We start from the raw sequence: 26,709 nt of genomic DNA on the forward strand, positions 1-26,709 counted from the left end.
TGGATTCGTGTCCATCTTCCAGACTGTCTTCGGAGTCATCCCTTCGGCCATACATTCACACTTTTCAAGTGTGTTTGGCGTCTTTCCTATTATTTTGACATTGATTGGCAGAATACTGCTGCTATTTCTTCTGATTCGCAGTGGTTGTGTCTTTTCTGCTACATAAAGCAATCAAGACGCTGCCACCAGCTCAACTATGCCATGAATGCATGGTTCAGATCTTCTATGCTTCCATGCTGGTGGAATTGGAGCGTGATTGGTCATTGTCATTCCGACCCCTCCTATGGTGCGCGCAACCAGTCTTTTGCTGCTTATGGTGCCACTTTCAACATTTGCCTACAGTGTGTCTTGCTGTTACACCAGTGCCTCCTGCGGACCAACAACTGCTAATGTCCCTGATGAGGGTTCATTCACAGTTGTGCCCCTTGAGACTAAAGCTGATTTGCGAGGCCACTTATGAGCCTTCCTTGATGATCGAGTTGGCTCTTTGCATTATGGAGGATGGCACTACTGCAGGTGGACTTGCACAAGAGACTACTACGCACTACTGCTCCGTGGACCAGTCTGCCCATACTGTGATCAATCTAACATCTGACAATGTGGCCTCTTTCTTGAGGACCTTCCCATTCAATGACTTCAGAGATGCTCTTCAAGATGATGACTATTGTTAAACAATTTGATGATTGACTTTTTACACCAAATTCATATACATTGCTCTTACTTTGGCCTGCTGTGCTTGTTCATGGTCGACATTATATCTCTTGGTATGTTTTTAGCTATTGATGTTAACACATTTTAAAGAGGATTTTTTTAACTAGTTTTTATGCTTTTAGTCCACAGAATGTTAGCATTTGGATTCATTCACCTTCGGTGACGTCAAGACATGGCGTCATACTTGTTACAGCAATGGTGAGTGTGTAGTGAATTCTAGTATGTTTTAATGGGATAAAGGAGTTAGCTTAGCCTGTGGCTTGCAGACTCGTGCCCCCGTCACCCAGTGACTTTTACCCTACTTAGCTTGCTCTGTCTTAGAACATTTATTTAATTAAATCTTTTAAGATGGTTGCCTTGTTTTGAGTTAGGCCCATGTTTTAGTTTGTGTTATCAGTGTCACCGCGCTAAGGCGTCAAGATCAAGCGCAAAGATAAACAAACTGTAGGTGTTCACTTTAGGTCCTTTCCCTCTGCATGCTTTCGAGGGAATGGTTTATATTAATTACTGTCCCAAGCAGCCTGGTTATCTATTGTTTGGGAACAAACCTACATCAGGTGTCCAAGTAGATCTGTATAAATACTCTTCACTTAAATAGATAGTCAGAGGGATTCCGACCACATGCCATTGCTGCTAACGATGCTGCATGTCGCCTTGACGCTAACCCAGACTTCGTGTCCCTACGGAGTCTGAGCTAGAGACCTCATTCAAAGGTAATGAGGGTTGGGTGCTCTTCTTATGGACATGGCATTGGCAGATTAAGGTTTAACATACCTGGCTCTTTTTTAGGTAAGAGGTTAGACCTAACATGCTAGGGTATTAGGACATATTACACACTTCATGTCATTTTATGATATTGCAAGATGGTGGAGGTCTTTGTATTAATGACTCTTGTCTTTACCATACTGTTTCTTGCACTGTTCATTATCCTAATCATGGCAGCCCATGCAACTTATCTCAGATTAGCTCTACTGCATCTTCTTCATTGCCTGTGTGTGAATGAGACATGTTGTTAATGTTGTTAATCTCAGTTTAACCACAACACTCCCTGAGATGTCACTCTCTTGAGTCCATGTATAAAGGCTGCCACAAATCATCTTTTACCATTTGGGTTTCTGGTGAGGTGCTGCTAGTGATCCGAAAGGGTTGGGACGACAGTAACGATTTGTTGTAGGACTGGCATAGTCACCTACAAGCATAAGTATCGTCATCCTTAAACCAGCAGTCTTGCCTAGAGCAAGAGTCCAACTATGACAGGATCATTAAAGGATTCAAATGCTTCAGACAAAAAGTGCAAGTATACTGGGTACCTATCTATCCTAATCTGAATGATCCACATGTCTTGAAGTTCAAGAGTGAGATAACTGAGGGGGCATGGCTATGACAGCCAACATGGTGGACGTGCCTTAATCGAGCTCGGCCCAAATTCCCCGTAAATCCGATATGATCCGCCTCCATCAGCCTTCCTCTGGGCGAACCATAGACATATCCTGCCTAATGTGGAGAGGCGGAGATACTGCTCTGTGTGCCGGGAATGTGGATCCGTGGCTGACGGCACTGGAGGGGGGGGAGGGGGGCTTGCTCTGGAACACACCGCGTCAGGGCCGCAGGAGGCTGAGCAGGTTGTGGCAGGCAGAAGGGCGTGGGGGTGAGCAACCCTGCCGAGACTTCCTCCTAGTAGTGGCCTTGACCCAAGGAGGTAGCAAGCTGACAGCGGCCCAGTGCGCACCAGTAAGGGGGGTGGGGGGTGGGGAGAGGCTTTGAGACACGTCGGCCCCCTAGAAATGCATGGGCCATGGAGGCTGCCGGAGACAGATATGACCGGGCAGGTGGGTCAAGACGCGGAAGTGATACACAGCGCCATTTACGGGGGCGGGTGAACAACAGCATCCTTGTTGCCCAAATCCTTCCCCCGTCCCCACTGTTCATCTGACTCCCTCATTGGCGTTTTGTCTATCAGCGGTGGGAGCGCTTGAGGGAGGACGCTGCCGGAGGGACCTGCCAGGGCCATATGCCTGGGATAACGTGCAGATGAGCCGGCCACCTGAGTCCCCGTGACTGCTGGCTCTGGAGAAGAATCCTGATAGGCAGTGGTATGGGGCACAGACCTTCATCAGGTCCATACAGCGAGAAGTTGGATCACGGAACCACACAAGAAAATGCCACAAAGAGGGGACGTGGGACACACAGCCCATCTCTGTAGGACTGATCTCCATGTTGGCCACTGTTGCGGAGAGTGACATGGGCCGGCAACTGCTTTGTTGACAATTTCAATGTGCTGTAATTTGACCAAGGACAAAGAACCAAAGCACCCCAAATGGGGTAAAATAATAGTCAAATATGTGACTGCCTCTGCCTCTGCGTCGGAACCTGTGGGCCCTAACATGCCGGACAACGTGGTGTTGCCACAGGCAATACATGCCTCTCTAGGGGGTGAGAGGTGAGGTCAGAGTTGTCCCTGCCCTGGACTTACTTAAGGTCTCGGAGAGAGTCATCGCAACTGAAGTCGAAGACTCCAAAGTCTGTCTCCTCCAAGATGTCTCAAAACTTCAGACACTGACCAAAGACTTGCACTGGAGGGCGGAAGATGCAGAGAAACGCGCCAGGAGGAACAACCATCGCTTTGTGGGCTTCCCGGAGGGTGGTGAAGGGTCATAAGTTAGACCTTTCTAACCAACTGGCTGAGGACTGCCCTGACAGAGACACAATTCTACCCCTGTTCCATAATCGAGCGGGCACAGAGACCTTTGACAGTTGACAGTACGCCTCCTTAACTTCCTAGATAGAGACCTGATCCTCAAAGATATTCGCCGCAAAGGAGAGGTTCACTATGATAATATAAAAATCATGGCCTTCCCAAATTATTTGCGTTAAGTCCAAGCACAACGGCGAACTTTTGACTCTGTCAAAACCAAATTGAGGGCCCTCATTCTGGACTACATGTTACTGTTCCCAGCGAAATTGAAGGTGATTTTCGAGAACAAGGCACATTTCTTTCTAACACCAGAGGAGGCATGGGACTGACTATAGGAGTACCCCAACCGGAGGCACCAGGAGGGGGCCCTCTCACTCACTGCACAATGAGAGCCAGGTCTGTGAATTCCCCGCCCGTCCCATCGGAAGAGAGGGCGAAGGGATAGAATGGGTGTCAGGCTGACCCCGTGCAGCTAACTACATCGCACCACCAACAAATCCCCCTTAGGCACGGAAGATGATGAGACAGCCCCCACGATTCAATAATGGCACCACACCCGAAAACAAAGAACAAACGGCCAGGAAGAGGTGGAGGGTAATCACTCTACGGACTCCACAGCAGCTCACCCTCTTCTTCAGATGATCACACAGCTGGAGAGCGCACAGCCTAAAGGCGAAATCACTGCCAGCACTGCCGACATACGAGCAGACGATGAACCTCGAGACCAACAGCTGAAGCGGACCATGGATTCCAGCTAAACAGTATATCACAGACCAAGCCTCCCAGTTCAGTTCAGCTTACGCCCAGTCTCTCTACCTTTCTCTCCTTCCAATATTCCTCCCCACCCTATCCATTCCCCTTCCCCTTCTGTCCTTTCTTTACATCCCCTCTCCTTTCTTTTACCTATTTTGAAGTGGACAGTTTGTTATTTAGCACTGTTGAAAGTTGGACTTGTTTCTCCGGGGGGTGGGCTACAGACCTCTTGTATACTTTCCCTATTACGACATACCTCTTTATAATGTATTGTCAAATGGGAAGTCTCATGGGGGTGGGGTGGGGTGGGGTGGGGTGGGGGAAGGGTATGACAGTTGGGATTCACATGGATTTGGAAGAACGGTTGGTTAGTTCAAGTTTGTTCACAGTCAATGCTGCATTCATCATTGGTACATGGAGGTGCACCAACAGTCGCACACCACAGACCCCACAATGACAGCATAGACAAGCCTTCTTTAACAGTCCTGTCCTGGAATATTAATGTTTTAGCGAATAAGATCAAGCGGGGGCTAGTGATACAATATTTAAAACACATCTGCCCTGATATCGTCTTCCTTCAAGAGACACATATGGCAGGATCCCACTGCAGGTTCCTGGGTCATGGCATCTACAATACCATGGCGCATGCAGGTTTCACCCAGAGCACAGGAGGGGTGGCCATACTTTTTAGAAAACATATCCCATTTCAAATTAAACACACATGGAGGCCGATACGTGGGGGTGCAAGGGTATAAAGGCCAATATAGTCATGACACTCCTCTCCATATACGCCCCCGCCACGACTACAGGCTTCCACTCTGAGCAAAATATTGGACATACTACTAGAATTCACCGCCACAGTCACATTATCGGCAGTGATTTCAACGACGTAATGAACCCTACTCTAAAAGATCAGGAGAACACAATGGGAAGCCCCATGGGACAGACTAGGCACAATTTGTAGACGTATGGGCCTTGTGGATCTCTGGAGAAAAGTCAACCCGGGAGTCTGTAGATACTCTTTTTATTCTGGAGCCTATTGAGCTTACTCGAGGTAAGATTACATCTTCGACCCGAACGGTGAACTGAGAAATACTTGGTCAAATACACGGCCAGGGGCCTGTCTGACCACTCCCCTCTTCTGGTCGAAATGGGGCCTCCTCTGGTCCGGAAAGACGCTGTCTGGCCACTCCCCGGATTGGAACTGCAAGACCATAGTATATGTAATGGCTGTAGGTCAGACTTACAGCTCTATTTTCAGGGGAACCAAGGTACGGTACAGTCCAGAGTAGTCCTGTGGGAGGCATTCAAAAATGTACTCCGTGATAGGGCACAAAACAGGATAGCCCACAAAAAGACGGCAGAGAAGGTGAACTCAAAAAATTGCAGATGACCATCCCCTGGCCTGGATCGTTATCCACTACTTCTTCGCCGCATTGTGGCACTCCAGACTGAATATAGGGATCTGGCCCAGGGAAAAAAAAGCAACAGATGCTAGAAACTCTACGTCATCTATATGAGGTTGAAGATAAAGCCGGGAAGCTCCTGGCCTGGCTGAAAAGGAAGGAGAGGGAGGCGCGATGGGTGAGGTCACTTCAGGGCCCAGAGGGGGACATCTAGTCTGACGATACCCTCATTGTGAGTGAATTTGCCTTATACTATGCAGAACTTCACAGGGCTCGGCCGCGCTGCAGTGATTCAAACATTGTACACTATCTAGATGGGATTCCCACACCCGTCTTGGATGGGAGGGCCCAAGAGCTCATAGAGGGAGAGCTGACCCTCAACGAAATAGCAGCAGCAATAGCTAAACTGTGCCCTGGGAAAACCCCATGCACCAATGGACTCCCAGACTAATTATTTTAAACAGTACGCCAACCTGCTAGGCCCGCACCTCCTTCATGTTACCCATCCCAGGCTGGACCCTCATTACTTTCTCTCTTTGGACGCTGAGAAGCTATTCAATACAGTTCACTGGCAGTTTCTTGAACAGGTACTTGTCAAAAGGGGCTTTGGCCCCCGCTTTCAGAAGTGGGTAGCGCTGCTTTACAAAACTTCTATGGTCACAGTTAGAGTGAACGGGATAACGTCTACAGTATTCCCGATAGGCAGAGGCACAAGCGAAGGGTGCCCCTTGTCCCCCTTCCTGTTCACCTTGGTGCTAGAGCCTCTGGCGCGAACCATAAGAAACAACCTGAGAATAACAGGCTTCCGTGTTTCAGAGACAGATGACATGGCTGAAAAAATCTCAATGTACACAGATGAGAAACTGCTCTTCGTCACCAACCCAGAACACACCGTCCCAACTCTCCTTCAGACTCTAGGGGATTACGGCACATACTCAGGGTATACAATAAACCAGGACAAGTCATTACTATACACCCCAACAGCCCTGACTGACCCGCTAATGTTTCAACCTGGACTACAGGTGGTGTTGGATGGTTTCAGGTACTTAGGGATATTTCTCACTACCTCATCCGAGTTATGCATGCTTCACAATGCCAGGCAAGGTCTTAAGGTCTTTAAGAGCGACACAAACAGGTGGAGAACCCTGCCCTTGACCCGGATGGGAAGATCAGCCATAGTTAAAATGACTACATTCCCAAAATTCCTCAATGTACTCCAAAACACATATCACCCTGTTCCCCCGCCCCCCTTTTTTAGTTAAAATAAAGAGGTCCTACGAACTCTACTGTGGGATGGCCAGCACCCAAAAGTCTCCCTAAAGACACTTCAATGTAACCCATTAACGGAGGTCTGGCCCTCCCAGACATTACAGGATATTACTGGGTATCTCATTTAGTTGTTAATAATGAATGGATCCATGAACCACTAAATCACCCCACATATCGTTTAGAGAGGGCCCTACTTTCGCCAAGAACGCACCTACACTACCTCTATGGGGCACAGGGACACAGTGTCTCTTGCCAGCCACAAGGGTAACTCTGGCGGCCTGGCACAAAGCCACGAAGGCTATGGGTTGGCACTGTAAAGTCACCCGAGAGATGCCCTTCTGTGAGGGCAACTGGCTTAGGGAGATCACAAAGCTCACTGGGTTTGAGCGCTGGGACACTCTAGGCATTTCCAAGGTAGCTGATATCCCACAACATGTAGAGCTGATGTTGTTCCAATCCATGCAATCAGAGTAACATCTTCATTGCAGACAGTACCTCCAATATGTGCACCTGAAACACGCTTGGCGGGCAGAAGAATTGTAGAAGAACAATATGCCGGAATACGGCCCACTAGAGGGATGTGTCCTCATGAAGGAGTTGGGGCAGGGAGCGGTGTCCGCCACATACCGCATGATTAACAGTATGCCAGATACCCGAGTCCCATTAAGGGCAAAATGGCACCGAGATCTCGGCGTCATGGAAGACAGACTGGGAGGATGCCTTAATGCACCCGTGAGAAGTAGCCTTTAAGTCACAACTCCGATTGATACAGTATGAAATACTACACAGGGTCTACTACGAACGTTATAGACTGCACAAAATGGGCTGTGCTCCAACACCACATTGCTTGCGCTGCAGGGAGGTAACCAGAACATTCATCCACACAATCTGGGAATGTGCCCACATACAACCATACCAGAAAACCATAATCACTGAACTCTCACACATACTAGGAACCACAATACCTATTGACCCACAGTTCATTTTGCTAGGGCTTCCAACCGAAGTCGACATGCCATGCACCAAACTTATATTCTGCTCTCTTGCCCTGGTGGTGGCTAAGAGATGTGGCCAGACACTGTGGTGCCATAGACATACCCACGAAACAAGAACAGCAGCGAGTAATAGATTGCTACATGGCCTCCGAAAAGGTAGTTTACTGCAGTAGGGGATGCCCCCAGAAATTATGGGGCTGGTGGTAAGAGCACTATGGACTCGATGTGATGGAGGATACTGCAATACAGGATGCTCAACTGCCCTCCCCTTGGGGACACTTCATGACTATTGGGACCCCCCTCTTGGAGATTAGGTAACTACATACTCGCTGTCCTGGGGGATAATGGGTTAGATGTAACACCCTCCAGAAGCTATGACAAACGTGTATTGATTCACAGATCACTTGACTGTGCTCCTAAGCCTTATTGTTTCATTGTTTTAATATGTATGTTTATTGAACAAAAACAAAATAAAATAAAAATATTTATTAAAAAAAGAGTGAGATAACTGAGTGATGTAGCTGTTCTGCATCTGGCTTTCTTCCTAAGTTAACCCTGGGTTTCTCAGATTATGAACAGAGAAAAACAGTGGAATGCTTAAGTTTGAAAGGAAAAGTGTTTTATGACTGAAACCATCTATATCTGTAGGGCAAATATATCTGTTCAGTCATTTCTTCAGGTGTTATTAACTGCCTCCTTGTTGGCAATGCTTTGCAGATCAAAACAGCTTTTTTTATTAGAAATCGAAGCAAATAAGTTTCTTCAACATTAGGAATTGTGTATGAGTACATGAAACAAAAAAGGGTTACCACTTAAGTGCTAGGTATAGGCCTCTCTTTAAATGGTAAGCTTAGTGGGGAATATACAAGTTTCACAGTGGACCAATGAGTTTATGTGGATATTTTTGGATGTTCTTTGGTGCTTCCCAAAAGATTTCCATTTCTGTGTATCTAACTAGAGTTGATCTATTCTTCATGCCAAGAAGCTCGGCGGTTTCATAAAAGACATGTATTCTGAGCTAGAAATGTGGGGAGGAGAGATGGGGTGTCATACCACCATAGACGCAGCACTCAACTGTGGTAGACAAGTGAGTCAAGCTACAAAAAATGCAAACTCTTTGTTTTATCATCTATATGCATGTACTAAAATGTAAATTTATTTTAAGAGGTGATGTCCTTTAAAACTGGTTTAATTTTGACTGAAAGTTACATTAGAACTGAGTCTGCTTAGCTATGGGAAAACACTAACTTTTATGAGTAATGGGAATTTTTCACTGATGACTTATCAGCAACGGCTACAAAGCAGTAACTGTTCAAGTGACATCGAACCCTTAAGGTAAACAAATTTGGTTAAACCTACAAACAGCATAAATACATTTCTTTCTAAAAGAAAGGGTGCCATACCATCAGTATTCTTTGGTTCCATAGTGGCTGAGCTGGAAGTGAGAGCAGCTTCTGCACCACCCCAGACTCCCGCCACTTCATGACTCTCTTGGTTGGGGGTGCAAGATCCAATGAGGAAACCAGATCCGAATAGCTGCTCAGCTGGTCCCGGATGGTCCAGCCTTCCAGCTGTGTCATGCTGTCCACAATCAGCTTCCTGCGCTCCAGGATGTCCATGGCTATTGAGACATTGGAATGAGCGTGAGAAATATTCACAACATAAAAACTCCTACATCAAACCTGAAGGATCAACAAAAAACACTGCACATAAATATAGAACGCATTTACTGTGCTCTCTTCTTACAGCCCCTTGGTGTCAGCAAAGCCTTCTCAGGTGACATTACGACTGCTTAGAAAATTAAATATTATTAACTGATCAATAACTTGTATATAAATAAAGAACCAAGATGTACACTTGAACATTTTAAAATGGTCAGAAAATGTGCAGGAATATTAAATTGGAGAATACAAATCATATTAATATCCTCAGATTAAATTGTGGGAGCAGTGCAAGTGCATCAGACAGAATATCGTATGCACAAGGAGTGACCTCAATTGAATTAAAAGAATCTTGAACCTTTCTTTTGAAAATAAAATGTATATTTTTTTAGGTTTGTGAATTAAAGAAAATAGTTCATAATTTGTGTAATTGTTTGATGAATGCTTGTTACTGTATTAAAGTTTCAAAAGGTCAGCAATTTATGCCCTAACAATTAAAATACTGAGATTTATACAACGTGATATAAATACAGTTATAATTCATATCGCCTTAACATTACTTAAACAGTTCATAAAATGTTATTCTGCGCGTCAACCATGGTCTACTTGCTATGTACTAATATGAAGTGCAATTTCAATCAAATGTCCTACAACACACTATTGAAACCAGTTTCACACACACACACACACACACACACACACACACACACACACACACACACACACACAAAAAGGTGCAAATACCTAAATTTGTGTCTACTAGTTACTTACTCAAGGCAAGTATAGCTTTTCGGAAACCTGGCAAATATCTTATAGTCAACAGCTTTATGATACAAAACAGAAACAAAACCTGTGCCCGAGCCTTCGGCACAGAATTTACATTCTGTTAAAAGACAAATATTTGACTAAATAATTACAACTTTGATGACAGCCTGGTGAAAATTAAGCCTGAGACATGGGCTAATAGGAAGCAAATACCTATATGAGCATTTCATAAATTAGTCCTGGCCCCTTGATACACCTCTGTAAAAATCTTGACCATGGATTTTCATTTTTGGTTTATGTTTTTGTATCAGTAGAAGAATAACTTAGCTTGTTAGACATTGCTTATCCGGATTGTTTTTTTCTGGATGACATTTTTAAAAATTGCAGCTGTGTTGCAGTGATGATGTAATATTTCTAGAACCATGAGACCTATACAGTTCATTTTGGTGTCAAAACATAGGTTTGGTTGGGGGGGGGGGGGTTTGGAGTCAAACAGTCTTATTGAGTCAGAAGATAACTCCTCCGAGCAACCCTCCTGCCTTTTTCCAAGATGACAGCTCTATAATGATGTGCATTAGTCATCATAATTGGTCATTTATTTTAATATTGCTTTTGTTTTAGGTTTTCCATTAATTCAAATTCATAAACATGAGCGAAGCAGGCGGCAGCATAAGATCTTTCCCTGCTAACAGAGTGTTGCTAACTGCAAATTATGAGGATTCCGTCAACAAAGAAAAATCTGTAATATGCCAAACCGATCTGAAAGAAAAGCTAGCATCAACTGTGGCTGGACAGAAAAGAGTTTGAGATGATTCAGAAATACAGCAAGACAAAGTTCACAAAAAGGTTGAAACTGATGGGTGAAAAGGATCAACTATTTTATCACTGTGATAATAAGTACTACAAGTCATATACAAAGGTAAAAATTTGTCAAAAAAATAGCAGAAACCAGTAAATCACAACAAAAATCCAAGTCTTCTGAAAAAGTGACAACAACCAAACCACATAGAAGATGGGTGGCTACCCCTCGTCCACCTCTAACAACTGATCAGGAAGCAGAGGATCTTCAATGTGTTATCTGTGATTTAGCCAGAACAGAGTACAGAGTATGAGAGTCTCAAAGGGCAAACTTTTTTTTTTTATCTGCGGCTAGCTTCTTCCAAGATTAAGTTTTCAGCCAATTAGCTGATCTAAACAGAGAGGTGAATGTGCTTTCAGCGGATCTGTATACCCAACCGAACTGCATAAGTGCACACATTCGAAAATATGACTGTACAATGAGCTCCCAGCAGCAACGTGATCGCCAGCCTTCAGTTAAGTCTGCACTCTTTGAAAAAGCGAATTAAGTTTTAAAGCTACCCTTGAGTGCTGGCTACGTGGTCACACTCGGTGAGATCAGAGAAGTAATGGCCAACATTGATGAAACTGCACTGATCCATGATAATGAAATTAAGATTTTTCTGTTGCAAATGTACAATGACAGAATTTGTTTTTGTCAATCTAAGAAAAAGAATGAGCCACTTATGGTGTTCTCAGCTGATTTACCTCCTGCTGGTAATATAATATCACAGGATACAGTAAAATCATCAGGAACCATTTTAAGAAACGTCCTGAAAGATTTAGATTTTTTGACTTAATGACACATTTTGTGATGTCCCAGAGCTCCGCAAATCTTGGGAGTCAACAAGAATGCATGATGTTGCCGTAACATTTTTTTACATCATTGTTTAATATCACCAAAGCGAAACTGTTACAAGCTAAAGTTCTTGAGTTCGGAACAGAAGGCCGACAACACAGATGATGGCTTTGAAAATATAAGCAAAGAAGTGGAAGACAATCCCATGAACATACAGACTTATGCAGTGCAAATGTACTGTCTGTTCCAAATCATGTTTTATGAATTACATCACAGCAAAAAGAAAACTCCACTACATGTGACGACTGCCCACACACTCTATGTGCAAAAGTAGAGAGCTAATCACTTCAATGAATAGGATTGGTGTATCAACAAGTTATAATGACATAGTACGGAGCAGGAACTTGTTAGCAGCACATACTGTAAAATCTTGTTAATACAACAGCTCACAGTTCCCGAGTCACTTTACCAGTAAAGGATTTACAATTGCTGCTCTTAATAATTTTGATTTTGAAGACAGCTCTTCTTTGTCTGGACCATCCAGCACACATGATACTGCATGGTGTTTTTCAAGAGTGTACCAATAAGTAGCTGCTAAAAAACAAGCTGTCAGCTGTAGGCATAAGAAAATGAAGCTGCAAACTTATAACCCAACTGCCTTGCCAACGTGTGCAAAAACACTACAAGCCATCAACACGTCTCAGTCTACCAGAAAGTTTCAAAGTGGTCGACAACATGGATCTTCTTCTACCTGATGCTGCCGTCCGGAAAGAGGATTTAACTGAATATATCTTTGAGCTTATTCGGTGCAGATGAAGGATAAAGAAAAGCCAGTTCCTCCTTTGGTTGGAATTCGTGCTCTGATCTCCCAGAATACCAGCCCACTTTTTTTTTTTTTAAATAATACCATCTCCAGATACAAACTACACAACAGTATACACAACTCAAAAAAAAAAAAAAAATGTCCAAAATGTGCGTGCTGAGCTTGAAGACCAGTCTATCTGGACAATTTTCTGCGATTAAGGTGTTTCGCGTATCACAACTGACATTATTATGAGCAATCCAGTAGAATTTGATGATCTTTATCCAACGATGGGCGTTTTCCACATGACAAAAGTTGCGTTGAAGTGTGCAAAAAGGTATCTCAGTGGATGTGGCATAGATGATGCAACTTTTGAGGCTGAAATCTTTGGAAGCAAAACTGCTCATTCAGTATTGAGCGGAACTCATTATGTTAGTTCGTTATAAGGTATGCACAACATATCTGAGGCTATAGAAAGATTGCGTTGGAATGGTTTCTGGAACAAGAATGACAAATTAAGTTTTGCATACCTTAGCTCAGAAGTGTACAAGGCACAAGGTGTAATTCATTCAAAAGACAATGCAAAACCAGGAAATATTCAATGCAATCAGTCCAAAATCAGAAAATCAAGTTCGTGGAGTTTGACAAAGACTGTGAAGAAAAATCAGAACTCTGCAAGTACTGGGGAAATGTTTTACATGTGATAGCTCTAATGAAAAACGTAGTACATGCTGATCAGTAAGGTGACTAGGAGCTGCATGTGAAGACTCTGGGGTCACTGATTACAGTGCTTGCGAATTTGATTGCATAAACTACCTGAGATATGGGCTCTGGTAATTGGAAAGAGTGAAGACGCTAGAGGTGGAAAAACCATACCTCTACAGAAAATTAACCCAGACATTTTGTGGTGAAAGATAGCGAGGGAAGGTCTAATGCTGTGGCTCCAGATATTAAACTGGAACAGACGATCCAGAGAAAACAGAAAAGCTCCAAGGGAATTGCTAGTCAGACTTGTAAAAGTGAATATGTTGCTCAATGGCAGCCAGTTTACCATGAGGTCCTTTCTATTTGCAGTGTTGTCAGAGAGACGACAAATTAAAAAGCTGGACCATAGTGAAACTGTGCCTCACCACAAACTTGTAGGAAAGAAAGGGGAACGTTTTAATAAATGTGTTGACAGCCTTCTTCATGTCATGCAGCAGCAAGGAAACCCCTTTGAAATGAATGAGCCTTTGCGACTACACAACTTTGTGACCAAACAATATGTGGATAATGATATAAAGACACCTTTACTAGATGTCCTGGAACACGGATCGAAATTATACGCAGAACTGAAGCAGGAGAGATTTGTACTTAAAGAGAAAAAGCTGCTTGACATAATCACTAAAGCTAAAATTCCACGCTTTAATTGCCATAGCAAGCGTTTCGTCCAACCAGCTACTACAAAACAGGTTACAAAAACACAGCTTTCGCAAGCACATAGAGAGATAGATGTAGCAAAAGAAAAGGGTGAATTTGTCAAGGACATTCTGTTGCATGATCTTCTTCCAACAAACTCATTATTTCATGGAGATGCTGCAACTAAACCAGTGAAGCACAAACTTGTACAAGAGCTTGAAAAAAAACCTTTTGGCTGAAGAATTTCAGTTCGAAGAGATGTTCTCATTGGAAACTGCTGTTGTTGTGGACTATATGTCACAACAGTGAATGGTCAAGATTTCATCCATGCAAAGCTGTTGAGAGGTCGTTTGTACTGTTCTACAGATATCAAAGTCAGTGTGCACCTTGCAAGAACTGCACATTGCGTTTGACAGTTATCTTGCACTATCTGTCAAAGAATGTGTGAGAACCAGACGAATGTCTACAAGGGGAACAATTTACCTTGCCTTCATCAAAACCTCAAACCCTATACCTGTGCAATTTGATAAATTCTGGTCACCAACATCAAACAAGATGAACTTTGAGATGTTAACTCGCCAAAACATTGCTGATGCTTCAGTAAACACTGTAGTTCCAATTATTGCAAGTGGAATGATTGTCATTGAGGAGTTGGTGCCCGCAGACATATTCGAAAGATACATGCCATACTGTTCAAGAACTTAACAGCAAATTGGAGGAACCTGACCTTCATGTTGTGCCACATGCTGAGTGGGCTGTTTGGTTGCAACTGAGTCATTGTACTGTCAAATGAGACAAATGTTATTATTGTGCTACTTAGATTTCCTGCAATGTTCTTAACTCAAGGATTGTCAGAGTAATGGATATGTTATGGAACAGGCGAGCAAAGATACTTAATCCAGCTTCATATTCTGTACAAGAAACTTGACCCAGAGGTGCCCGGTCTTCTTATCAAGGCACATATTCTTATGGGTGATGACACTATCAGCAAAACTGAAACAAGGGTTGGAGCTTGAACTGCTGAACCAGTAAAGTTTCTAAAATAATTTCCTGAGCTTGAAGAAGAATGACACTTTAAAGACATAGAAAAATAGCTTGTGCATGTGTCGAAAACACGTTCTGACTGTCACACATTTGATGATCTTAGGTACACTGCAATGAAGAATTCAGTCCCGCTAAGTGACCTTCCACCACCATCATATTCTGTGCATGGACACATTAAAAGAGTACTATACTTGATCAGAAGATGTGTCAATGTTCTAGATCATGCATATGTAAAGATCCATGTGAATTTGGTTGGTGAGATATTGATGGGGTGCTAAAACCTACAACATTTCTAAAGCCTCTACCCACAGAACTTAAATGTACATGCAAAACCTGTGCTACAAAAAGATTTCTGTCGATATGCTCTTCTTAAATGCTCAACATTCTGCAAATGTACCACAAGTGATTGCCGGAACAAATAAATAAAGTGAACTATGAAAATGTGTCTAAAACAGGAGTGGTATAAATTGTTTTCATATTCAGATCATAAACATTGTTTGGTGTATACATAAAAGGATTAAAAACCATTATGATGGGTTTCATTTCTATATAGGTCTCTACTTCCTCTATTATAGCCACCAGTTTGGAAAATGGCGGAAGGGTTGCAGTGAGGAGTTATACTGTGTCTCTAGAACAATACTTAACCCCCAAAACCTATGTTTTGACACTAAAATGAAGAATATAGGTTTCATGGTTCCTGAAATATTACATCATCACTGCAACACATCCACCGTTTTTAAAAATGTCATACAGAAAAATCAGCAATGTCTACCCAAGCTAAATTACTTCTCTAATGATCCAAAAACACAAATCAAAAATGAAAATCTCTGGACAACTATTTTTTAAGGAGGTAATCCAGGAGGCCGGGATTAATGTGCAGGTGCAAGCTAGAAATGTGCAATAAAAACTCTCAACGCCCTATCTAGTCAGGTAGATGCTCTTGATTATCCATTTTGCCGCTAGTTCCTTTGATGTGGGATTCAAGGCATGCTCCATCTTACATGGGGCAGAGTTATTAAATAGAACATCAAAGGCTAGCCAAACAGAGTGGTGAAATGCATAATTGTTTCTGGGCTCCCAGGTGCACAGTGACATTTTGGATCAAATGCCAGGGGTCTTATCTCACGATTTAGTGAAGGCCCGCACCTGAAGAGTTCCTAATCTGAAACAATCAAAAGGTGATTGGAGGAATGCTTGCAATTTGTCTAACCACTGGCAATCACTTACGGTAGAATCCCAAACCATTGTTCTTTTGCCCACATCAGTTTGCACCCAGCTATATGCATATCAGCCTTCATCCTGCTCTTCATGAAACAATCAAAAAGGTGAGCAGGGTCAAGACTGATCTGGCACACAGCCCATGTGCCATGTCCCCTAACACTGCATGATATATGTAAGTCACCCCTACAGCAGGCCTTACAGCAGTAAGGCAGGGTGCATTTTATTACATGTAAGGTTTTACTTTTAGATAATTAGTCAGGAGGATACTTTTCCTGTCTTTTTGCCTAACATACATAAATGCCAAACATTTCTTTTTGACTATTTTTAGGGTTGCCTTATTCATATGTTCTGGGTAAATCCACTGCCCAATGTAACCAATGGAAGTAATGAAGTTCTTAACATACTTAAAACAGGCTAAGCTATAGTGAGATTCCTGCATCGTTGTGGTTCCTGCATGACCACTCTATATATGGTAAGAGCTGGATTAAACCACACTCACACCAAGTATTTTACAGGACAAAATGATATAACAGCCTCCAGTGGGGTCAACCCCAGCTCTTCTCTTAGTGCGGTCACTGAAGTACCAAGACCTAGGTTTAGTATACGCCACGAGAAGGTGTTTTCCAACAACTGGAGAGCCTGAACTGTCATAAAACCCAATATTTCAGCACCATAGGAGCAGCCCATCTGTGCTTTTGTCTTGAAACAGTCAATTCTGGTTTTATTAGTTGTGTGTCACATACGTTTGCAAAAAGTAATACTGTGCCAGAATTCTGTGACAAGGTTGTTTTTTTTACATTAACAGATGTGTTTTACAATGTAAATGATCATTCATTTGCATGCCTAAGTAGTCGTATGTTTTAAATCGCTTAATTGGGTTACCAAAATAATATATGTCAACATTAATTTTGATGTGGGATTAATTATCATATATTTGTTTTTTTCTGTATGGATTGGTAACTTCTGTTACTTACAGAATAACTCAAAGCCTTCCAAAAATCAGTGCACTGATTTTTCAGTACGTGCTCATATGGCTGAATCATGTGCAAACAGCAGTATCGGAATGTCAAGACCAAGACTGCCAAGAAGACTGCCCAATTCCATTAATATAACTGTTGAATAAAGCTGGAGTAAGTACGCAGCTCTGCCGAACGCCAAATTTTATTTAAAAACTTCTCCATGTATTCTTCTTTAACACCAAAGTTACTGCCGCAATGCAGGACCTTTAGAATACTCAGTTACTTGAGGAGACTCCTTCCTCCAATATACTCCATAGAACTGAGCTGTCAAAAGAATCAAATGTTTTGAGGTCTATGAAGACCAAGAGCAAGGAGTTTTGCAGGGCCACATTCTCCATATAGATCATACACAGCCTCGAGCCTGGCTTATTGTACTTCGGCCTTTTCTAAACCAGACCTGAAGATCAGATAGAATATTGTTCTCCTTTTACAGGTCAAGAGTTGCAACAGTAACAATTTCCCAAAGATTTTTCCAACACCATCTAATAAGGCAGCTGGCCAATAATTGGAGGGAGGGGGGGGGGGGGGGGTCATCTCTCCTCTGTTTTTTGTGGATCGGTACAATTATGGAAGACTTCCCTGATTCTGGAACCAGACCCAGAGTGATTACGGTGTTGAACAATGATGTTAAAGGTCCTATCCACAAATCCTGATTGTTCTTAAATACACTGATCTTAAATAAATTGACTGGAATTTTATCAGGCCTGGTGAATTGCCTGGTTTCTGATTCTTAATAGCTTCAGCATCTCCATTTGGTTAAAGACATCTCCTGCATGCTCTGGCTGTAGAATATAGGTTATGCTGAATTCTTGCCCTTTATGCTCTTCTAATTGCCATTTAGGTCAATATGCTTTTGGTACAACGTGGAGAAGTGCATGAGCCACCTTTCAGGGCTTACATTAACTTCAAGATTCTCAGGGGCCCTTCACATCCCCAGCGTATAATTTCCCAATATATTTTTATGGTCAATTGGAACCTAAAGAACCTGCATACCTCGATGTACTGATTTCTTTTCTTGTATCTGATGATGTGTTTGTAAGACATTCTTGCATCATGTAGCTTAAATTCACTTATTATTTCTCAGCATCTCCACAAGGGCTTTCTTCAGCTTATAACAATCTGCATTGTATCATTTATATTAAGGAGGATGAACTGCTTTTCCATGGATGCCTTTATGGGCCGTCAACCCATCGTTGGTAAATATGAGCGTTCAAAGGATTCAAACGTCGAGCGAAAATGGGTCTCCTTCTCAATCAGAGCATCAGAGTGTTCCATTGGAGAGTCAAGGAATAATCTACTTTTTCCCTTTTGGGGATAGCTTTGAATATGTTCTTCTGTTTACATTCAGAGACACTCTGCGATATCGTAGTAACTGAGGGTGTTGTCACATCTGATCAGAGGCTTTAGGTCAAGAACAAGTTGGAGGGGGTAATGACTACTTTCTATTCTCTCTTCCACCCTCATATGGGCAATCAGGTGGGAGGCTTCCATATTCAATATCATGTAATCAATAATGCTGGCCCGTTTCCTGCACAAAAGTGATTCTGAATGGATTGTCTGAAATTGTACAGCCGTTTAACGGTCTCAGCCCTGTGTTCAGTATTAATGAGCACAACTGCTCCCCTTTTTAAGTCTCAGTATACTATTTCAATCGTGATTGGTGGAGCCCCCAAGCAAAGTCGACATCAATAACTGCTTGCTCCTGCAATACTGGATTTAGTGTTGTGTTTAAATATCCACAGAAGTATAATTCTACCCGAGTTCCCTGGCTGCTTGAGCTTCTTACCATGGTGAAGTATATTTAAACCTCCAGATTGCCTCAAAGAGGTGAGTCAAATTTCAAGTGCGCTTAGCACTGATGAGGATTTTTTGAGGTAGATATATATTATTAATCAGCTCTTGACCTTCTCCAGTTTTAAATGGTGGATATTATTCTTTATGGTGGTAAATGTAAGTTTCTCCTTAACAGTAAATCAGAAATGTAAGGAGCTGGGTTTTGGTTGCAGTATCCCCCCACTTTTTGCCCGGTTTTGCATTCAACTTTGACTGAAGTGCACTGGGTCCCTGCTAACCAGCTCCCCAGTGCCAGTGTTCCTTCCCTAAAACAAGACACCTGGTCACTTGATCCCCAAGTGTCCAGGACTTAGCCCAGATTGAGCATGAACCAGTACTCTTTAAGGGCATAGACGAGGACCAGAGGGGCATACTGATCAAACTCGTGCCAGAATTGCAAATAGTAGCTATCGATAATGGCAATGATGCAGGCAGATGACATCAGACCTGTTTAACATTTTACCACCTAATTCTCCTTAAACATAGACTCCTTACCATGGTGCAGTATGAAGCTCTCATCTCCAGCAAAGAGAGCTAGGTGATTCCAGGACAGAAAGAGTGGACAGTCCTTGTGCGCTCGGCACTTGATGTCTTTGCCTGGAATGCTGCCTCACAGGCTTAGCTTTTGGCTGGAATTCTTCCTGCTATATCCTTCCCTGAAAGCAGTCTGGATTCCTTAATTCCCCCCAACCTCCAAAAGTATCCCTTCCCACCACCACCACCAGTGCTAAGCCTTTTTTTGGCTATTATGGGTATTTCCAACTCGGGCCTCCATAACTTTATGTCTACATAAGCCATCCAAGCCAGATTTCTGTCCTTTTTTCCAGCAACCTGGGTATTCTAAAGGTACCCATGGTTTGCAGATTCCCCTGAGGGGACTGAGACTACAGCAAAATAAAGCTAAATGTTGGTTTTTTGGGAAGAATTGGAAAAAGTGCTGTAGAAGGAAGTGTCTGTTTTCCCCTGCAAATGGCATTGTAGGAAAGAACCCTCTTTTCTTGGCATGTTACCCCCATTTTCTGCCTGCTGTTAATATGTTTGACTGTCTACTGGGTTCCTGGTAACCAGGAACCCAGTTGTTTTGCTCTCTCCTCTAAATTGTACCTTTTCTACCCACAATTGGCATACTAGTATTGCATGCAAGTCCCTAGTATATGTACATAGGTACCCAGGGCATTGAGGTTCCAGAGGATCACTATGGGCTGCAGCAGTTATTCTGCCACACCTAGGGAGCCCATGCAAAGGGTTCTGCAGGCCTGCCATTGCAGCCTGCGTGAAATGGGTGCATGCACCCATTTTCACCACAGGTCACTACACCAGGGGCCAGATGTACTAAACTTTTTGCATGGCGCAAACAGCGACTTTCGCTGTTTGCGACATGCAAAAAGCACATTGCGATGCTCATTCCCATTTTGCGAGTTGGTAACCTGGTTACCGACTAGCAAAATGGGAATGGAAGTCACAAATAGGAATGGGTGTTCCCCTTCCTATTTGCGATTCGCATCACGATGCAGAATTACTTTGTGACCGCGAAAAAAAAATGCTTTATTTAAAAGCAGTCACAGACATGGTGGTCTGCTGTCTCCAGCAGGCCACCATTCCTGTGAGTGCTGCGAATCACAAGGGGGTCGCAAATTGCGACCCACCTCATTAATATTAATGAGGTGAGTCTTTGCGACCCCCTTGCAATTTGCAGATGGTGTCAGGGACACCATCCTGCATCCGGGTTTGCGAGTCGCAAACTCAGAATTTCGTACATCTGGCCCAGGTCACTATAAGTCATCCCTATGGTAAGCCCTCTCAGCCCAGAGGGCAGGGTGCAGATACCTGTGTGTGAGGGCACCCCTGCACTAGCAGAGGGGTCCCCACAAACTCCAGATCAATTTTCCTGGACTTTTTGGGTGCGGGGACGCCATTTTACACGTGTACTTGACATGTGTCACTACCTATGTCCAGCTACATAATAGTAAGTCCGAACCTGGGCATCTTTAGTATTAAACATGTCAGAATCATAACCCAATGCTCATGCACTCTGGAGGCTCCTTAGAGAACCCCCAGCATTGCTACCACCAGACCTACAAGGTTTTCTGGGCAGCCCAGCTGCTACCACCCCTCAGACAGGTTTCTGTCCTCCTGTTGATTGATCTGATCGAGCCACAGAAGGCAGAACAAAGGATTTCCTTTGGAAGAGGGAGGTAACTCCCTCTCCCTGTGGAAATAGTTGTGTCTGGCTTGGGATGGGTAGCCTCCCCAAGCCACTGGTTTGCTTTGAAGGGCACATTTGGTGTCCCCTGTGCATAAACCAGTCCACACCGGTTCAGGGCCCCCCAGTCCTTGCTCTGGCACAAAACTGGACAATGGAAAGGGGAGTGACCACTCCCTTGTCCATCACCACCCCAGGGTGATGCCCAAAGCTCCTTCAGAGGGTCCCTGGGTTCTGCTATTTTGTCTCCAGGGTTGACAGTGGTCTCTGGGAGTATGTGAGTGGCCAGGCCAGGCAGGTGACGTCAGACATCAGAGTCCCCTCCTGATAGGTGCTCACCTGGTTAGGTGACCAATCCCCCTTTCAGGGCTATTTAGGGTCTCTCTTTTGGGTTGGTCCTTAGATTTGGCTTGCAAGATTCCAGCAGGACACCTCTGCTTCGACATCTGGCCACTGGAACTGCGACTGGACCCTCCAGTAACTGACAAACACTGCTACAACAAAGAAGACTCTTCTGCAACTTTGTTTCCACGTCTCCTCCAGCTTTGCAACATTTCCCCAGCCATGCATCCTCAGAAGACTACAGCTCTTCAGCCTGCACAAGAAGAAGGAATCTCCCTTGGAGTGAAGGAGTCAATTCCCTGCAACCGCAGAAGTGACTGGCTGCGTGGATCCCCTCACCTGCTGAGCTGCATGGATCCTGCATCACAGGTGGTGGTCTGGAGTAGTCCTCTTGGACCTCTCTGCCAGCTGTCCAACTTTGGTGGAGGTAAGCCTTTGCCTTCCCACGCTAGACAGTACCCCCGTGACAGAGGGCCATATGTACGAACACATTTTCCCATGGACACAGAATGGGAAAAACCCTTTGCCATCTGGCGCAGAGTCTCTTGCAGCTACCAAGGCTTGTTTGCATCTCATTCAAGGGATCTTCAGGTGACGTGCAGCACCAGCCCCCAGCACTTCATCTGGCAAAGCACAGCTTCCTGCGTGGTTCTCCTGTGGCATGGGACCCTCTTTTGTAGTGCTGTGTGGGCTTCCTCTGCGACTCCTGTGTCCCAATCCTGTGGGTGCTGCCTCTGCTCCTGTGGACTCTCTGTGACGCTGAGGGTCCCCTGTGACTCCCCCTCCTGGGTTGAGTCCTGGGTTGAGTCCTCCTGGGCCTTGCTGGTCCCTGGCAGCACTTCTTTTCTACTAACTGTGAATTTGCCTTTGCCAAGGCTTGTTGGTGGGAATCCTACACCGGCACCTTTCTGCAATCTTACTTCGTGCATGGGACATCTTCTGCATCCACCAGGAACTCTTCTCCGGCTCCAGGGCTGCAGTGCTGCCCTGTTCTTCATTACCGTCGACCAACTTCTGCATTCACAGCTGGGTGGGTAGTACCTCCTACTCCACCTGGACTCCATTGTGACTCTTGGACTTAGTCCCCTCTCTCCACAGGTCTCCTTTCTTCTGGAATCCACGCTGGTATTCTTGCAGTCTTCTTTGGGTGTCTTCTTTTTCTTCTTTTCCTCCTTTTGAGTGGTTTAGGGAAAATCCAGTGTTTTACTGCTGCATTCCTAGTTGCTGGGCAGTACTGTGCTACTTACCTCTGGTTTTCTAGTACTCCCAGTTCCCCTCTACACATTTTACCTACCTAGGTGGGGGTACCCTTTTCACATTAAGAAACAGGATTTCTTACTTACTAGTAAGCATCTGTCAGTGGCATGCAGTGCTGTAGATTCACATGTTCTGCAAACTCCTGCCCTCTAATGTTGGGAACAGAGTTGCACAAGTTATTTTTCTTTGAAGAAGTCTTTCGAGACACGAGGTCAAGTGACTCCTCTTCTCTGTGATATTGTTCATGGGCATCGGGTCCATTGTTAGATTGTTTTTCCGCAAGTGGGGAGAAAGGAGTGTAAAATGTGCATAAGTATTGTGATGCCCATGCTAAATATTGAAATAGTAAATGTAAAGAAAGAAGTAAACTGCCCCCAGGTGTCCAGGGAGGGGGTTGGGCAGATGTGAATCTACAGCATTACATGCCACAAACAGATTCTTACTGGTTAAGTAACAAATTCTGTTCTATGGCATGTGTGACTGTAAATACACATGCTCGGCACAGACTCTAAAGCAGTCTCTCCTCAGAAGCTATGGATAACCTGTAGGTGTTGCAGTGGTTTGAAAAAGAGTGTAGCACTGCCTATCCTACATTGGCTTGCTAGCACATCCACACAATAATGTTGGGTGAAAGTAGGTTGTGTAGACCACATAGCTATCCTACATCTCAGCCATGGGGATATTTTATATAAATGCCACAGTTGCCCTCTGTTTGTGAGTAGTGTGCACTCGGGGAGGGACAGGCGAAGGTCCTTTGGCCTTAGCATAGCAAGATTGGATGCATTTACTGCCTGATTTGGATAGAGGGTTGCCTTTGTGTAGTGGTGAAAAGGCAACAAAAAGTTGTTTAGACTTTCTAAAAGTTTTAGTTCTATCAATGTAAAACATAAGTGCTCTTTTAACATCTAATATATTAATAGCTCTTTCTGCAACAGAATCTGGATGAGGGGGGAAAAAACTGTCACCTTGATGGATTGTTTGAGATGAAATTGAGATACAACCTTAGGTAGGAATTTAGGGTTGGTATGGAGAACCACTTTATCTCTGTCTCTTTGGAGGAAGGGTTCTTTTTAAGGTTAAAACCTGGAGCTTACTTACTCGCATGAGTGAAGTGATGGCGACTAAGAATGCCACTTTCCAAGACAGAAATTGAAGGGGACATAAGTGTAGAGGTTCAAATTAAGGACCTAGGAGTCTTGTAAGTACTATATTCAGATTCCAAGAAGATGCAGAAAGAATTCTTGGTTGAATAACTTGTTTAAGCCCTTCCATGAAGGCTTTGATGACTGGAATTTTTAAAATACAAAGGTGCTGCCAATTTTGGAGGTAAGCAGCTACTGCAGCAAGATGTGACTGTATAGAAGTATACGCTAATTTTGCCTTTTGTAGGTGTAGTAAGTAGCAGACAATATCTTGGTCAGTGGCTTTAAAAGGGTCAATTTGTTTTGAATGACAATAGCAAACAAAATGTTTAAATTTTGCTACGTAGCAGGCTGTAGTGGTCGGAAACATGCTTCCTCAAGAATGTCCATATATTCTTGTGGTAGGTTAAGTTAATCAAACTATGATCTTAGGAGCCAAATTGCTAGGTTGAGAGTTTTGGGATCTGGGTGGCTGCTTTGTCCTTGATTCTGAGTGAGAAGGTCTGGCCTGGTGAGGACCTTCTCATGTAGAACTACTGAGAGATCTAGTAGTGTTGTGAACCATGGCTGAAGCAACCAAAGTGGAAACTACCAGGATAATTGTGAGAGACATTTGACCGAGCTTCCAAACCAGAAAAAGATGGAGAGGGAGAGGTGGAAAAGTTGGGCAAATATCCCTGACCAACTCATCCATAGTGCATTGCCTTTGGAAAGTGGGTGTGTAAACCTGGAAGCAAAGTTTAGGCATTTAGAATTTTCTGCTGTGGCAAAAAGGTCTATTTGAGGAAACCCCCACCTTAGGAAGTATGAATGGAGGACTTGGGGGTGAGTTCCCACTCGTGGACTTGTTGCTACATCCTGTTGACCAGGTCTGCAAAGCTGTTGTCTTTTACCGGAAGGTATTCCGCTAAAAGGTGAATGTTGTGATGTATAGCCCACTTCCAGATGGTCTCCAAAAGTAGTGAGAGTTGTGAATACCATGTCCCTCCTTGTTTCTGTAGGTAATACATGGCTGGACCACAACAACCTTGTGAATCAGGTGAGGAAGGAATGCTTTGAACGCTAAATGAACAGCTTGAAGCTATAGGTAACTGATGTGTAAACTCTGGTATTTGGAATGCCAAAGACCCTACACTGGTGTAATAGGTCTGCACCCCATCCCGTCTGTTATGCGTCCGTTGGGAGAGTAATGTGGGGAAGAGGGTTGAGAAAAGGTTGTCCTTTTAACAGATGTTTGGTGTTCAACCATTGCAGAGAACGGTGAGCATGGTGGTCTATCTACACTAGATACAATAACTGACCCTGTGACTGAGACCATTGACAAGCTAGACATTCCTGTAACTGGTGAATATGTGACCCTTGCCTTGGCAAGGCGGGACCTCATCATCCCTAGTAGACTCATCACCATCTTTACTGCGATCTGGTGGTTTGTCTGAAACTGGGGCAATGCTTCCTGAAAGTTTTGAATTAGTAAGGGTTTGGGGAAGGCTAATCTTAACTATGTGTTTAGGACTGCTCCTAAATATCTGTGAACCAGTAGTGGTTGCAGGTGAGACTTGGCGATGTTGATAGTAAACCCTAACCTGTGAAGAAGATATATTTTCATCATAGTGTGTCAGCACAGACAATGAGTTCTGGCTTTGAAAAGCCAGTCTTTCAGGTAGGGGAATACATGTACATTTTGTCTGCACAGATGAGCAGGAACCACTACGAGGCATTAGAAGGACACGCAAGGTGCGGTGGTTACCCCCAAATGGAAGCACCTTGAACAGATAATGTTTGCCAGCTATGTCAAATCCTAAGTATTTGCGATGGGCTGGGTGTCTTGGTATGTGGAAGTAGGTGTCCTTTAGGTCGGGTGTTGCCATAAAGTAGCCTTGATAACGTAATTGGATGACATCCTGTAAGGTGACCGTGAGGAAGTGCTCTGGTATTATGTATTTGTTTAAAGGCCTGAGATCTAAGATTGGCTTTAATGACCCATCCTTTTTGGGATTAAGAAATACAGAGAGCATATTCCTGAATACTGAGGTTGAAGAGGAACAGGTTCTATGGTCTCTTTGAGGAAAAGGGCTTGGACTTCCTGCTTGAATAGTGTTTTATGTTCCTGCATTAAGCCTGTGAGTGAGCAGGGGAATGTTGGGCAGTGAGGTAATGAGCTCCAGACAATAGCCATGTTGGATAATGGTTAGTACCCATTTGTCTGTGGCGACGGAATGCCATCTTGGGTGAAAAAGTTGCAGTCTGCCCCAATCAAGTGCTGTGTGTTCAGGGGGTAGGATAGGGTAGTCAGTGCTTGGCACAGGGTGTTGCTCCGCAAGGGGAGACACCTTTATCTCTACCCTTGTTGCTGACTCTAAATAAGCCACAGTAGTATCTTTTGGTGTAGGAACTTGGTGACTTCTTTTGTTGTGAGGTGGATGCCTCTGCAGAGGTAGATTTCTAGGCTCCACGATAGGTTGGGTATAGGAAAGTACCCTTTTTGGCATGGTTACCCCCACTTTTTGCCTGATGTCAGTGTGCTTCAACTGTTTTCACTGAGATCCTGCTAGCCAGG

General features: G+C 43.9%; 1 protein-coding gene across 2 annotated transcripts in view; it reads right to left on the reverse strand.

Moving 5' to 3' along the window:
* The window catches only part of LOC138261646 (uncharacterized), a 502,166-nt gene that overhangs the window by 269,363 nt on the left and 206,094 nt on the right, over positions 1 to 26,709 (reverse strand). For both annotated transcript variants that reach the window (XM_069210810.1, XM_069210811.1), the window contains exon 7: positions 9,233 to 9,450. In XM_069210810.1, the coding sequence (XP_069066911.1) occupies positions 9,233 to 9,450 (218 nt within the window). The remainder of the gene's footprint in view (positions 1 to 9,232; positions 9,451 to 26,709) is intronic.

Source organism: Pleurodeles waltl, chromosome 10 (genome assembly GCF_031143425.1).
Source record: "Pleurodeles waltl isolate 20211129_DDA chromosome 10, aPleWal1.hap1.20221129, whole genome shotgun sequence".
Lineage (NCBI taxonomy): Eukaryota > Metazoa > Chordata > Amphibia > Caudata > Salamandridae > Pleurodeles > Pleurodeles waltl.